Source organism: Pelobates fuscus, chromosome 2 (genome assembly GCF_036172605.1).
Source record: "Pelobates fuscus isolate aPelFus1 chromosome 2, aPelFus1.pri, whole genome shotgun sequence".
In the NCBI taxonomy this organism is placed as follows: domain Eukaryota; kingdom Metazoa; phylum Chordata; class Amphibia; order Anura; family Pelobatidae; genus Pelobates; species Pelobates fuscus.
In genome coordinates, this window is record NC_086318.1 from 316398547 (window position 1) to 316415582 (window position 17036).

The window sequence follows — 17036 nt, forward strand, 5'->3', positions numbered from 1 at the left end:
GGTGGGAACCGCCGAGCTCGAGGAATTTCCAACCCAGCACAGTAATCACTCCTCCGCTTAGGGCTGGTCACCTGACTCACTGGAAACCCCGCCCTCAAAACGAAGCACTCGCTACCCAACAGCCAATCAGAATGGGCAATCACTGCACGAGAAATGTGTAAGTCAGCTCTCCACCTTCTAGTGCCACGTGCACAGCAACGTCACCACGGACCGTACCACGGAACGCTGGGGTGGGTTGAAACTTTAAGCTCTGATTGTTCAGTTTGGAATATATGTAACGCAGTAAATAACAGGAAGGATTTCTGGAATCTGCTCGTCCAGCGGAGCGGATAATCATATCAGCATTACGCGCTTCAAAGTATACCCCTTCGTCATCGCCCCCATTTTTTCTACAGTTGGTACAGCCCAGGTTGCCACGCCCATTCCGCAGCAGTTGGTTGCCAGTTTTGTCCGTCGGCTGTCACGTGAGATTCTCCAGGCTGCGGGAGAGATAGCTGAGCGCGAGCCAGGCGGTGGACAAGTGACAGGCGGAGTGCACGCGCCATCAGGTGACACCTGCACCCCACCAACAGCCCAGCACAGACCGGAGCCTCCGCCATGAAGGGACAGATCGCCTTCCTGCTGCTTGTCATCGGCATAACCGCTGTCCTGTCTGCGGGTAAGGAGATCTCCTGTTACCAAACTCCCCCTCAGCCCTGCACTCACCCCCTGACAAACTACCCCGAGTGCCCCCTCAGCCCTGCGCTCACCCCCTGACAAACTACCCCGAGTGCCCCCTCAGCCCTGCGCTCACCCCCTGACAAACTACCCCGAGTGCCCCCTCAGCCCTGCACTCACCGCAGTGCTCGGCACTCACTCAGTTTGATGCTGACCAGGTCTCCGGGCAGTACTCAGTTTTGTGACAGTGCTTCTGTTTGCTATCCACGTCATAGGAGTCTTAAGAGGTAATAACTGACATGACGTGTTAGTACAAAACGTCACTCATTCTGTATCGTAAGTCTTGAGCGGTTTGTGGAGATGGTTACTGAGTCCTATTTAGTGGTGAATGACCCATATCTATATAGTACATCTTGCTGTTTGTGATAGGGAGGAAGACGGGGTAACTTTTTTTTCTTAGGTCGTATATTATAGACATCACCATGAAACACCATAACTACTTTGAATAATTGTAAAGGGTTCTGGTGTAACGTGCAAAAGTGTAGCCTGCATACAATGTCACTGATGAGATTGACTTGTAACAATTTGCAAAAACCACTGCAGCTAAGAAACAGCCCTCAGAGAGACAGCCACAAGTACCCGTTCTGGACTGTCTGTCACTTCTGACTATCATGTTCATGCTAGACACAAACCGCAGGAAGGATCTCAGTCCTAAACAGATCTGCGCTCTCTGTATGAGTGCACAACTGTAAACCAGCTGTGAATATATATTTTTTTGTTTTGTATGGCTACTGGTAATTATACAACAGTTTCACTTATCCAGTGTGATGATTGGAACTGGACTGACAACCTACTTATTAAAAAGACATGTTAATGATGTTAATAAGGTGATTACACCCACAGGCCAGGATGAGAGGTTCCTGTTTGAGGGAGGGGACTGCTTGCTAGTGACACTTGTGAAAGTACACTAACTTTGGGATCATTTAAAGATGTTATACTTTAAAAAATAAAATAAATTATCAACATGTTTGTAATGTATTTTATGTTTTTGACACCCTTATAGGGTAGTCATTCTGTACACAACTGGTGTTTGTTTAAGTACTGCTTTCTGTGCTAAATAAACATATTTGTTGGGACCCAAAAATTGTGTTCAAATGTTATTTTTGTAGGTTCCTGATGACTGGATCTAACATGTTCTAGTTATCAGACCCCACGAGATTACTCACAATCGGTTGGTTACTGCAGCAGCACTGTCATTGTTATGGTAACTCTAACACTCTGAAGAGTCTAATGAAGGTTTTTGGTAGAATCCTGTGCCACAACAGTTGAAGAACTTTGTTACTGTTGTAATTTTGATTGAAGGATGGCTTTCCTTAAAGCGGCACTGTCATGCCGAACTTACCTTTTCCCAATCGATTCCTCTTCTCTCCCTCTCTCAGGATCTTTTCTTCCTATCTGCTCTTGTTTTCATTAAAACTTAAGAAGATAGTAGGGGGAGGGGGGGCGTGGAAATTTCCCCGAGAGACAGACCCCCCCCCCCCCAAAGCAGAGACAATGGGGAAGAAAAATAAGAGGTGCCAAGCCCCAACAGCCTGACATCAGACTGGCTTTCGAGAGGCCTGTGAACTCACAGGGACCTAAGATGGCGCCTGAGGCCTGCTGCACACCCGAGGCATCTGAAGCCTCCCTGGAAGAGGAAGACTCAATGCCTTCTCCTAGATCCTTTGCCACGGAATCGGAGGAAGTTGAGGTACCTGCCACAAGAGGCGACATAAAACGGCTTCTGGTAGAGATGAGGCAGATATGGAGGGGAGACCTCCAGAAAATGCAGACAGAGGTGGAAGAGGTACGACAGAAAGTCAACACCCTAGAAACGAGAGAAACCTCCAGGGATGAAAGAATATACACCGCAGGCCGAGACATACTAGAGCTTACCTCACAGGTAAAGCAAATGACACGCACACTCACCACAATGGAGGTCAGACACAGGCGGAAAAACCTACGCCTCAGAGGCATCCCCGAAAAAGTTGACAACATGCAGCTCTTGTCCTACGCCCACAGCCTCCTGACAGCCATGGGCATTGCCGACAACCCCGACCTACCACAGATCACTTCGGCATTCAGAGTGCGGAAGTCTGCGGCGGCACCCGACTCGGCACCCAGAGACGTAATCGTGCTGACCCGAGACATCTCCGTGAGATCTACCATACTCACAAAATCCAGAGAAATGGGGACAGTATCATTTGAAGGCCACAAGATACTCCATTCTCCATCCTCACGGAAAAGAGACAACTGGCACCTATAGCCAGGAAGCTAAGAGACGCCAATATCGGGTATCACTGGGGCATGGAGGGGTCCCTCCTCACGGAAATTAAGGGAGAGAGCTGCACACTCACCTCGGGGGACGACCTAGAGCTCTTTCTACAAAGGGCCGGCCTGACAAAGATTCCACAGCAAAGCACCCCACCTCCCACCAAAACCCCAGGGGACTCAGAGAGCGTTAACAAACGCCGACACAGCGTGCCAGCCAACATCATGATTAAAAAGATGACTCCACTGCCCAAGGCTGCAAGATCCAGATCCGACAAGTAACGGAGACCACACAGAGACAGAAGGAGTTATAGAAACCCCATTTGTGACACATCATGCAACAATGGTCCTCAGGACTCTGCCACTGGACACAGCTCCTTATGGTCCTCTAACAACCAAAAAGTGACAACATGAAAACAGCAGAGACTGCCCTATACTATGTTATTTGTTATTGATTTCTACTGTTACACACATTAATTTTATACCCACTACGATGTCAATATGCTCACATCTTACACTTAATTGCAATATATTGGAAACATTTAATATGCTATTCTAAAATTAATAAAATATATAAAAAAAAAAGAAGATAGTAGGGACTATTTCTCTTATGGAGGTTTCCTACGCCGTGACCAGCAGAGGAGCAAAGTGTGCTTCGTTTCCGGTGGTCACAGCAATTTTCCCACAATCCTTGCCTTTCCTCCCTGTTCCCGCGATGCTTCCTGTCACTTAGACAGGACGCCGGCAAAACTGCCGACTTGCGTTCTAACAGTTTCTCCATTCCTGTTAGAACGCAATTCGGGACTTTGTCTGTATCGGAATTTCATTCGAATGAATGAAACTCCGATCCCATTCATTGCTGTGGCTGCATCTTGTAGCCGCTTAGTAGATAACTCCCTAATCCCCAAGCCCCTAGTCACCCACCCAAATAAAAAAATACCCCCTACCTACCCCCCTCACCCTAAAAAATAGTGAGGGGGGAATAAAATAACTAACCTGTATAGAAAAATTAAACTTACCATTTGATGTCTGAATGAATAGATGCAATTCCCGTTTGCATGCCCAAGTGTTTCACTGGGCGTGTGCGGGAATCTCAGTGCTATCTAGTGTGGGCAGGTGACATGTCCCACAGTGACTTCATCTACCCACATTAAGATGGCAGCGCCCTGAATATAGATGGGGCAGAAAATAAAGATTAAAAATAGGTAATATGGGGGGGCTTAGGGGTCAATTAGATGTAGTGGAGTCGGGAGGTGGGTTAAAAAAAAAAAAAAGGGATTCGGCCATGACAGTGCCACTTTAAGTAATGAAGGCGTCTCATTTAGAATTCTTTGAAGCTATCACTCTGTGAGCACACACTGTGCAATGTTCAGAGTAAGCGCTTGTGTGATGTCTGAGAAGAGATATAATATATGCGCGCAGAAGAAGGCAGGCACACTTAAGCAAGATGTAATCGACTCTGGCTGTTTGACTGCCATGGGGTGTTTTAGAGTATTTAATAAGTATCAATTTCTATGAGTAGAGACTTATGGTGTGAAGTGGTCCTTCGTGTCACCATCAGAGATCTTTTGAAATTCAACAAAGTTCGCAGACGGTGACAGTTCTGCTTTAAGGCTTACAAAGCATTATGTGAATTCTTTAAGAACTGGAAATCTGCTTTCTATTGTAATAGGCACCTCACTTGGCAAAGGGAGAGCTATAGATGACCTGTCACTTCTCTGAAAGTGTCAGTTCCTTGTTCCCCCAACCCAGTCAACAAAGCAGTGGAGGCAAGTATGGAAAAGAAAGAGGGGGTGGCGACGACATGCTTACCTCCACTGCACTTCCATGTAGTGGCCATCTTTGAAGTCTCATAATGTCTCAGGCATCAGCAATGAAATGCCATACGAGCTTATCCACACTCAAGGGTTTCTTCAGCATCATTGTATACGTGTATGGCACTGCAGGGTTACCGTAAGTTTGATTTTAAATGGTATGCCTCGCAGAGTATGTTAAAACAAATCGGCTCGTTAAATACATTGATAGCACAACCAACAGCTTACTTTTTACTAGCTACGCAGTTGTATGAAAATTTCACTAGTTACAATTCTTCTTTAAATTGATCCAGTCTAATGTAAGAAAAACATAAAGTAAAATTGGATTTATCACAATAAATCTCCAAAACGATTAGATATGTTACTGTTGCAGTAGATAAAAGGTGGACTTGGTCTACCATAGTCTTCACTTTTCCCATAGTAACAACAATCAGTAATTTGCAAAATTCCCTTTTCAATTAGGATGACACATGAGTATTTGACACTGAGGTGATATTTTCGCCTCTTACCAAGGCTATGCCAGTTTGAGGTGTAACAAAAGCTGGATTATGCCTAGTATTTGCATTCTTCATGTGACACAAACATTCAGTTTGTGTCTTGTTTACTATTGAATGGATGCTTCTGTGGTGTTTGCATGAAAATCATTTGTTAAAAACATCATAGAAAATAAAATTTTTATATCTACACTCTTAGTAAATGAACACAAGGGAAATACTTTCTCTTAAATCAGCAAGGCAGATAGCCAATTGTAAGAGCTCTTGGTACAAAATTGCAGTGTCATTCTCTGGCAATATTACAGATTTGTGTCCTTGATGCTGTGCTAAGGCAGACCCTTTTCTATTTCCAAATAACATGTACAGTAATATTTTTAACAAGGAAGACTATTTTATGCCTCAGCCCATAGATTTTCTGTGTTGGTGAAATGAACAAACTACTTTACAGCTAGGTGCTTTAGTGATCCATCTGATTTACAACAGGAGGGTTAAACTGAATGTGCAATGCATAGTAATTAGAGATGAGGCATAATTGGTAATGCTAGCCAGGTTAAATTTCAGCAGTGAGCATATGTGACTCATATCCGCAGATGTTAATTCTTGAAAAATATGAATTTGGTTAGTGTAACCTCTGTACCGTATTTAAAATGAGAATAGGACAAAAATGATTTTGCGTATGTTCTTACCAAAATAACACCTAGAACAACACACTGATTTTTATTTCTACACAATGAGGCAAACTATAAATATTATTTTCAAAGATTGTAGCAATCCTTTTAACCCCTTAAGGACCAAACTTCTGGAATAAAAGGGAATCATGACATGTCACACATGTCATGTGTCATTAAGGGGTTAAAGAAACGCTCCATAACTACAGCCACTACAAACTGTTTGAAAATTTGCTTAGGTTCCCCTGGGCACCTGCTTCCAAAGCCCCTATTCCTAGTCTAATTCTGCAGATGAGTCTGATTAGCTTTACAGAGCTCGACATGGCTGTACTCATTGATTATGTATAGTACTCTTGGCTCCTGCTCTCAACCAATTAGCTCACACTGCATGGCAAAGCTTAACTCTATAACCAGTTTCTCCTAAAAAAAAAAGACTGGAAGTAGCCCAATGGGACCCTGGCAAGTTGTCAAACCATACCAAAAAGGGTTGATTGCCGTAGGATAGTACAAGGGTACTTCTGATGCCATAACTGCTACAGCAGGCTGTAGTGGTTATGGTGCTCAAAGTGTTCCTATCATTTGAAGGACAATTCAGGCATGGAAAGACCTCTCTCATCCCTGCATTGAAAAATATGAGATACTTTTATATATTTTTGATCTCAGCCATGGAGGTGGGGCCAGCCACAGCAACATCGGCTTGGGGGGGAGCTAAAAGTTTGACCTATCACCTAAACACACTGATTGATTTGGCACACACTGATCCTGCAACACTCACACATTTTCTCACACACTTACAAATTATTTTTTATTTTAATTTCTCTACCCAATCTCCCTACTTTTGGAAGAGCTGGAGTGGATCCTGTCAGTAATGCCAGGGCCAGCGTGATGTCATTTCGCTTCCTGGCATGACAGCAGGGCATGCAAAGGAGCAGAGCAAGAAGATTTTAGTTACTCGCCATCTCTGTTTTCCTTGCCCGGCCACCTACCTGCCTCCACTTCCAATTAGCCAGTCACCTCGGGTGCTGAATGGAATGACATGCCCAGGTGCCAGGACAAAATTCCTAGTCGCCATGGTGGCCTGGTGCCTTTGTCAAGCTGTGATTGAACCCCTTAAGGACAGGGGGCGTACTATGCCGTACTTGAAAGGGTGGACATAAACACCGGAAGGCAGCATTGCCAAGCTGTCCTTCCACCGTTCTGCCATCCTACACTTACTTGGACCAGCGATCCCGGTCGGGGGGTGGGGGGCTGCCTGAGAGCCCAGCAGTCCCCCTGCAGCAGCTCCAGCTCTCAAGGGCCATATGATCACATGGCCGCAATAGAAGGTGTATGTGTGTGTGTATATCCATTTTACATACCGTATATACTCGAGTATAAACAGAGACCCCTAATTTTACCACAAAAAAACTATTGACTCGAGTATAAGCCTAGGGTGGGAAAAGCAGCAGCTACTGGTAAATTTCTAAATAAAATTAGATCCCAATAAAATTACATTAATTGAATATTTATTTACAGTGTGTGTATATAATGAATGTAGTGTGTGTAAACTGGGTGAGGTAAGGGCATTTTTATTATATAATTTTTTTAATTTAACCCCTTAAGGACACATGACATGTGTGACATGTCATGATTTTTTTTTATTCCAGAAGTTTGGTCCTTAAGGGGTTAAATATTATTTTATTTTAATATTTGTATTATTTTTGTTATTTAATTGTTTTTTTTGTCGTCCCCCTCCCTGCTTGTTGCCTGGCCAGGGAGGGGGGCTATGTGAATCCCTGGTGGTCCAGTGGGGGGGCCCGGAACAAGCTGTTACTTACCTTTACAGCAGCTACGGTCAGCTCCCTTCACCTCCGTGCAGCTCCCCTGTCAGCTCCATTCTGCTCACAGTGTAGCTGTAAAGGTAAGTAACACTGAGCGAGATATGCCCACACCCAACCCTCTTTTAGGGGAAGGTCGCTCGACTTGATGCTGCTGGGGCGAGCGAACCCCCCGTGCTGGAACTCACCTATTGACATAACCTTCAATAAACAGGGTATAAACCCCCATGAAAATTTCCTCTTTAAACGTTAGAGGGTAAATCTGCCGGTCAAACGACATCAGCTACATAGGGAACTCCAAAGACTAGATGCAGACATCGTTTGTCTCCAAGAGACGCATTACAAAACCGATAACTACATTCCGCCGTCCAGGACCAATTCCATGCGACGTCCTCTACCAAATCTAAAGGGACGTCCATACTGATATCTGGGAAAGTAGCGTTTACCTTGATTTCTACAGAGGTGGACGAAAACGGGAGCTATATAATTGTAAAATGTACTATTAATAACATGAATTATACAATGAGTGTTTACTCCCCCAACACGAAACAGAGTCAGTTCCTGAGCCATGTACTCCAAAAACTGCAAACTCTACAGGAAGGGATATCCATAATCTGTGGGGACTTTAACCATGTCTGGGACCCGAAACTAGACACAAACATTTCAGGACATAGCCCGAGATATAAAATACTGAACAGGCAGTGCAAACAGATACAGAAACTCCTTAGTATACACCACTACTACGATATGTGGAGAATCACTAATACCTCAGAGAAAGCATACACGCACTTCTCGCAAGTCCATAATACATACTCAAGAATAGATGGGATTCTCATGCAGGGTCAGGGACTGAACCAAATATCAAGTTGCGACATAGGCCAGATTACCTGGACAGACCATGCCCCAGTTACTGATAGTCAGGGACCAATACGACTATAAACAGCGAAGCCCTTGGAGACTGAATGCTTCCTTGATCACAGACCCCACATTTAAAAGAGAAGTGGAGGAGGCTCTAAATTAATACTTTCAGGAGAACACCACCGCAGGGATGCCCCAGAACACAATATGGGCTGCCCACAAAGCAGTGATTAGGGGGATATTTATAAAGCGAGCGGCATTCCTGCGAAAACAGGCCACGGCCCAAACCACCCAATGGAGGAAAGAACTCCACCAATTGAACACTCGCAACCAACTATCACCGACCCCTGAATTAAAAAGGCAAATTTCCACCACACACAAGTTACACCAACAAGCACTAGAGCAAACGGCCTATATGCTCCAGAGACTAAAAGCAAGACAATACACACAGGGGAACAAAGCTAGCAAACTCTTAGCTAGGAGGCTGCAAGAACAAAGGGCGAACCAAAAAATAGCATACCTTATGACCCCATCGGGAGAAAAGAAAATGATCCCTAAAGATATCTGCGACGAATTTGCAGCATATTATGCCACCCTGTACAATTTGAACACAAACAAATCCACATTTCAGCCCACACAGGAACACATCAATTCATACTTGGATAAGATAGATCTACCGACACTCACACCACAACAGGCCGATGACCTCATTAAGCCCATAACCAGAGAGGAACTCCACTCTGTGATAAAAAACCTGCCGAAGGGCAAAGCCCCAGGTTTGGATGGGCTGGACAACACCTATTATATACAATTCCAACACATTCTGGTGCCCCATCTCGCACTCATATACAGAGGCGACCAGCACACAGACCCTACCACGAGATACGTTGCTAGCACATATCATTACACTGCCGAAACCAGGGAAACCACCCGTATACCCCCAAAACTTCAGACCCATATCCCTGCTCAATACGGACGTGAAGATATTCGCCAAACTTTTCGCAATCAGACTGAGCACCATCCTCCCAGAGCTAATTCACAACGACCAGGTCGGGTTTGTGTCAGGGAGACAGGGGGCGGAAAACACACGCAAAGTACTGGATATACTACACAGCTTGCCCAAACTACACAAAGGGGGAGGACTGATCATGTCCCTAGATGCGGAGAAAGCCTTTGACCGCCTGCACTGGACATTCCTGGAAACGGTTATGACCAAATTTGGCATGCCGGAAAGGTTCAGGTCAGCGGTCAAGGCACTGTATAACGCTCCAACCGCACAGGTACTCAACGCAGGTTTCCTATCTGAACCCTTTAGCATTTCCAACGGGACGAGGCAGGGGTGCCCTCTCTCACCCCTGCTATACGTCATGGCATTGGAACCACTAGCAGCCAGGATCAGACAGCACAAATCTATTCATGGGGTGACCATAGGGAAGAGGGAATATAAGGCTAATCTGTTTGCGGACGACGTATTGCTGACCCTGACCCAACCGCTGGTCTCCATGCCAAACCTTCTAAATGTAATAAGGGAATACGGGGATAGTTTGTATTACAAACTGAACGTGACAAAGACCCAGGCCCTAGGGATAGGGATACCCAATGACATAATGCAAGTGCTGCAGGGAAAGTTTGAGCTAGACTGGAGGACAGACTGTCACATTTCTGGGAATTAAATTGACTAAGTCGATGGGTGGCCTATTCAAGGCTAACTACGAGACCCTATACAGGGAACTAGAAACCAGACTGAACGGATGGGGAGACAAACACCTCTCCTGGTTGGGGAGAATGGCAGCAGTTAAAATGTCTCTCCTCCCCAGGCTACAGTATCTCTTTCGGACGCTGCAGATAGATGTACCAACCTCCTACTTACACAAGACTCAGACACTGATCTCAAAATTCATCTGGGCCAACAAGAAAGTGAGAGTGGCGGCAAAATTCCTCTACAGGCCAACCCAAGAAGGGGGACTGGCACTCCCCAACGTTAGGACCTACTACCAGGCGTCACTACTGGCACCAGTGGTGGAAATGCACTCAGGAGGCTCCTCCCCGCAATGGATAGATATAGAGGACCACTGGATACAGGGAACAACACTTAGACAGCTACTTTGGGTGCCCAAGCAGATGAGGCCGATACAACCCAACATGCTACAAACAACAAAAACCTTGTTAAGGACGTGGGACAAGGTTAAAGACGCCCTAACATCCCTGACACCGTGGTCGCCAGCGACGCCACTATCTAGCTTAACCGTGATCAATGACACCCTGGCACATAGGGAATGGACCCAGAGGGGCTGCACACACATAAAGGATCTAGTAAAGGTGCAGGACATACTGCCGTTCCCCACACTCCAGGACAGGTTCCGGCTACCCCCTAAACTTATATTCCCATACCTACAAATTAAATCTATTCTTGGATCCCAGACACCCACTAGAGAGGGCCCAAGTACACTTACAAAATTTCAACTAACATGTCTGAACCCCAAACATAAGAAGGGGACTATCTCACTATGTTACTCACTCCTAATGGATCCCACTCCGGCTCCTCCGGATAGGTTCAGGGTAGCCTGGCAGGCAGACCTGGGGAAAACGTTTGAGGCAACGCAATGGTCGAAAGCACTCACAGCGTACAGAGGGAGGTCTTCCTGCACATCGCACTTAGAACTGATGAGGAAGGTGTATTATAGGTGGTACATGGTACCGACAAGGCTGGCACACATATACCCGGGAACGCCAACCCAATGCTGGCATTGTGGGGAAGAGGAAGGAACAATGTACCATATTTGGTGGACATGCAAAGAGATTAGACCCTATTGGGAGGTAGTGGGAGCCATTATCGAGATGACAGTAGATAGTGACGTCACGATAACTCCAGAACTATGTCTTCTATTCATGAACATGAGCTTCCGACGAAACAGCGAGACAATCCTGACCTTCCACATCCTCGTAGCAGCACTGACACTCATTGCCAGGGAATGGAAGGCTACCACAGCACCGACAATACCCTCCCTGAAGAGACAAATATCTACTAACTTAAGGTATGAAGCCGTGACCAGACAAGCACAGGGCAACAACCAGAGATTCAGGGAGGCCATAACTAGATGGGAAGCTCACAATAACGAAGGGCATTAGAGTGGACATCCCACACACGCCTTATACATCAGGTTCGAACCAACGACAGAAAAGGGATATAGACAGGACAGGGTAGGACACCCACAGGACAGGACAGAAGTCCCGGACTTAAGAGACACAACTGTTAGTCACATCAGAAGGACCACCCAACAGGGTACAACCCCAAAAGGATCCCGACTGTAGCAAGAACTTGAGCGGCAGACAGGACATGGGAATCTCGCTCCCTTCCCCCCCCCCCTCCCCCATCTCTCCCTCTCATACCTGGTTCATAACCCCCCCCCCCCCCCCCCGAAGAAGAGTATGGGAGGGCCTAAATAACTGCACAAGACAACCGCAAAAATAGGTACAGAACGAGCAACACCCAAGAGCAGCTGGCCTGCCGTAGACAATGTGAGAGGGTAGATACACACCGGAGGGGATCTTAGACCCTGAATACAAGTAAGGCACACGGGGACTAGCCAGGAATAAGAGAGTTTACACTGTGATGTAATACTAAGCCTACTGTACCAACGAAAAGATGGAGAAATGTGATTTGTGTTGAACATACACTGTATCCCCCCCCCACTCTCTTCTGTACCCCAAGTTTTACTTTGCAAAACAATAAAAATTGTCAAATTGAAAAAAAAAAAAGGTAAGTAACACTTTGCTCCGGCCCCCAACAGGACCGCCGGGCTTGTAATGAAAAACTCGGCTTATACTCGAGTATATCCGGTAATTATTTTATTAATTATGGTTTGTGGGAACTGCCTGACAACCCAGGCATATCGTCCCAGAGAATTTAATTGGCAAGCTCTATATTTAGCCCTGTAACTTTCCAAAACACCATAAAACCTTTACATGGAGGGTATTCTTATACTCGAAAGACTTCACTGAACACATATTAGTGTTTTAAAATGTAAAACTTAGCACTACGATATCACCAGTAAAAGTGCAGTTTTTGTGTTAAATAAATAAATAATGCTAACTTTGGCCATCGTTTGTGACTAAGTGGCTACTACAAGAGACTAGACCTAACCCATTTTTAATACCCTGGGTTGTCTACATTTGCAAATGGTATGCTATGATGGGGTTAATTTACATTCCTGGGATACCATATGTTCTCATATGGCAACACAGACCCAGCAAACCTATCTGGCAAACTAAAATGGGCACGCCCTATATTGACCCTGTAACTTTCCAAAACACTATAAAACCTGTACATGGAGGGTATTGTTATACTTGGGAGACTTCGCTGAACACAAACATAAGTGTTTTAAAAAGTAAAACTCATCACAACGATATCACCAGTAAAAGTGCAGTTTGTGTGTGTGTGTTTAAAAATAAAAAATATGAACGCTAACTTTGGCAAGCGTTTGACTAAGTGGCTTCTACAAAAGACTGGACATATACCCCATTTTGAATACCCTGCATTTCTTGGCTGCCATACAGTCTCAAAGGCTACATAGCCAATCTGGCAAATGGCAATTTGCAAAAAACAGAAATTGGCAAATCTTATGTTTGTCCTTATAACGTTCCAAATCACCATAAAATCTGTACTTGAGGGGTACTTTTGTACTCGTGAGACATTACTCTACACAAATATGAGTGTTTTAGAGCAGCAAAATGTATTATACTGATAATATAATCGGTGAAAGGGCAGTTTATGTGTGAAAAATGCAAAACAACTAATATAAATACTAATTTTGCACAGGGTTTGTGACTAAGTGGCTACTAAAAAGACTGGACATGTACCCCATTTTGAATACCGTCGGTTGTCTACATTTACAAATGTTTTGCCACAGTGTGGTTAATTTTTCTTTCCTGGACTGCCATACGGTCTCAAAGGCAATATAGGCCCAGCAAACCGATCTGGTAAATTTCAATATATTTCAAATTCCAGGTTTTGTTTACGTTTTGTTTTGATCATAACTTGTACATATGTCTCAGTCCTTAACCCCTTAAGGACCAAACTTCTGGAATAAAATGGAATCATGACATGTCAGGCACGTCATGTGTCCTTAAGGGGTTAAGGGGTTACATTTATATCTCCAAGAGCCAACTTGGAGTCTTACATCTACCGTATTTTTCGCTCCATAAGACTCACCTCTCCATAAGACGCACCTAATTTTTAGAGGAAGAAACCCAGAAAAAAATATTCTGAACAAACTGTCCCATAGTGTTTCTTACTATGGGACAGTTTGTTCAGAATATTTTTTTTTCTCCCCTGTCCCATAGTGTCCCCCCCTCCTATAGTCTTCTCCTCTCTCCCATAGTCTTCTCCTCTCTCCCATAGTCTTCTCCTCTCTCCCATAGTCTTCTCCTCTCTCCCATAGTCTTCTCCTCTCTCCCATAGTCTTCTCCTCTCTCCCATAGTCTTCTCCTCTCTCCCATAGTCTTCATCATCCACCCCCTCCCCATAGTCTTCATCCCCCACCCCCTCCCCATAGTCTTCATCCCCCACCCCCTCCCCATAGTCTTCATCCCCTCTCCCATACTGTCCCCCTCCCCTTGTCCCATAATTACTTACCTGTCTTGTAGCGTTGGCCGACAGCACAGGGCGCACCGCGATACTGGAACTTCAATTTCAGGTTCCGGTTTCCGGCGGGACTGAAAGGAAGTGTGCACACTGAGCTGAGTGCGCACTTCCTTTCAGTCCCGCCGGAAACCGGAACCTGAAATTGAAGTTCCAGTACCGCGGTGCGCCCTGTGCTGCCGGCCAACGCTACAAGACAGGTAAGTAAAGCTTCATATTCGCTCCATAAGATGCACAGACATTTCTCCTCACTTTTGAGGGGGAAAAAAGTGCGTCTTATGGAGTGAAAAATATGGTATATAATTTTACATGTTTCATTTTTTTTGGAATTTGCGGCATTATGCACATTGAAGGACCCCACTGTAAGAGTAGAAATATATCTAGCTTACTCTATGTTTAGATTCAGAGCCCATCTGGTATTCCTACAATAGCAAAGATTTATTCACCTTTAGTCCCATTCTGAGCGTTACACGCTGTGGCTGAGATAATTACTCGTGATCTCAACCAGTCCAGCGAGCCATTGGTGGGAGCCTACTGTGCATGCATGGTAATCATTGCGTCCTCATAGGGATGCAGTATGCATCATATTCATGCGGAGTTTGAAGACCCTGATTCTCAGTTAAAAAAATAGCACAAGGACCACTACATGTGTATCGAATTGCTAAGTGTCTGTAATCCCAGCCTCCTTATTCTGAAATACTTCCTTCTTGTTGATTACTATACCTATCTGAGGATGTCCCACTCTCATAAACTGCAATGCATTTCCAACAATATATTTGTTCATTTAATCAGGAATTACAGGAAAGTGTTCTGGGTGTTTTGGTGTTCCGCGAGTTAAAAAAACAAAACATTCTGATGCAACCTCAAGAAATTCCTGCTATTACCAGAAAGACCCACTTTGCAGATATTTATATTTTTACATCTAGTGATAAAATAAAGTTGTCAGTACTTTCCTAAAAAAAGTTATTCATTTGTAAGCCAACCCAATGAAAATGAAATGAGATTTTACATATGCATATATACAATACCTTATCAATATGCCTAGTAGATCTCTGCATAAATGCTACACACTTACTATACAGTACTTTACTCCTTTACTCAAAATGCCATGTAAACCATATCACTCCCACTTTCAATAATATTTTACCTCTACTTCCTGTTTACAACAAAAATACAGGCTGCAGTCTCTGGTTCGAAGGTCAGTCAGCCTTCTTAGAAAGTTAAATAGTGCTACTTTTTCATGCATTGTTTAACCACTTCAGAACAAAGACAAGAAAAGTCATTTACAGTCTTGGTACTGGAGCTTGATGGTTTTTTTTTTTTTTTTTTCTCTCCCCTTAGTATGTTCTTATATTTACAAACTATTCTGGCAGTTTTCCAGGACCAGCTGACCTGGTTTATGCCAGCATGAAATTAATCTGCAGAGTTAACATGTATATTATACACCTTGGCATTATTCCCACAGCCCGTATCATCAATTCTTTAACACAGAATTTCTGCTTACTAGCATTTTAATGTGGAACGAGATTGACAGCTCCACTAGACTGCCTCAGGTAGTCATAGTTCAAGTTGACCTGTCTCATGTAAAACAACTTTACACCCTCAAGGGGACTCATACTATAAATTTTTTTTTACATTTTTTTTTTACTGTTGTTGCAGCACACTAAAGAAACTATTTTGATATATTTGCTCTCTGTGTTCAACCACAACTAACTATATATTTAGTGTGTGTGTGTGTGTGTGTGTGTGTATGTATATATTTATAACATCTCCATTGACACATACTTTTCAGTATGTGTCAATGGAGTAGTAGTTTTAACTGCTCATCTCTGGTGTGGTGAGAAGGAAATAATAGGAAGTAATTAAAACGATCCATGGTGCTGGTGGGAGTGGGGAAATCTGTTATCGCTACCATAAATTAGACTTCCTATTTTCCTCCCGATTTTACTGCTTGTAAAGAAGAACCCTTGTGTGAATTCCATCAGTTTAGCAGCATTACGCGTAAAATATCACCAACATTTTTGATGTTTTTCCTGTTTTGGTTTTTCTAATTAATTTTTATTTATTTTTTTTCTCTGGCTGTGTTATTCATGGTCAAACATGAATGAAAATATGTGGCTGGGTAGCAGAAACTGCAGCATGACATTTGTATTGCTATCCTGACCATACATATGTTAAGAGCATAGTTCTTCATGTCCATTTGAACACCACCAAGTGTAATTGGTACTTTTTACATATGTATTGCAATATGAAGTTTTTTTTTTTTACATTTGTTTTATTAAAAAAAAAAAAATCGATGTAATTTATGTAATGGTCTAGCTACAAAGTGTATAGCTTGAAAGAACAGTAAGACGTGAATATTTTACAGCAATTCTGTAGACTGTTTAAAAATACAAAACAAAAAAAAACACTGTTAACATGATATGTACAGGGATGAAAAAAGTGTCTCGGCAGTGAAGGGATTAAAAGGTAAACACTGTCAGAAATGTTCCAAAGTCCATCTTAACTAAGCAGTGCATTCGCAAGTGCAGATTGTTAGGGTAGGACTTGCTGTGCATGATATTTACTTCACCTAAATAAGCTGTGTGGAAGGAGGACATATCTTGTTCTTGGTGACACCTTTTATAAAGTTTACAAAGTACGCAAGCATGCCGTGCCTCTTCAGAATAAAAATAGATCACACACACACACACGCGTGCACATCACCCCTCATACACACACACACACACGCACGCGTGCACATCACCCCTCATACACACACACACACACGCACGCGT

At 43.9% G+C, this 17036-nt stretch overlaps 1 protein-coding gene across 1 annotated transcript in view; it reads left to right on the forward strand.

The window, feature by feature from the left end:
* The first annotated feature begins 445 nt into the window (after nt 1-445).
* Nucleotides 446-17036, forward strand: part of CD164 (CD164 molecule) — a 29564-nt gene continuing 12973 nt past the window's right edge. Inside the window, exon 1 of the mRNA XM_063443526.1 lies at nt 446-658. Within this exon, the coding sequence (XP_063299596.1) occupies nt 598-658 (61 nt within the window). The 5' untranslated portion in view covers nt 446-597. The remainder of the gene's footprint in view (nt 659-17036) is intronic.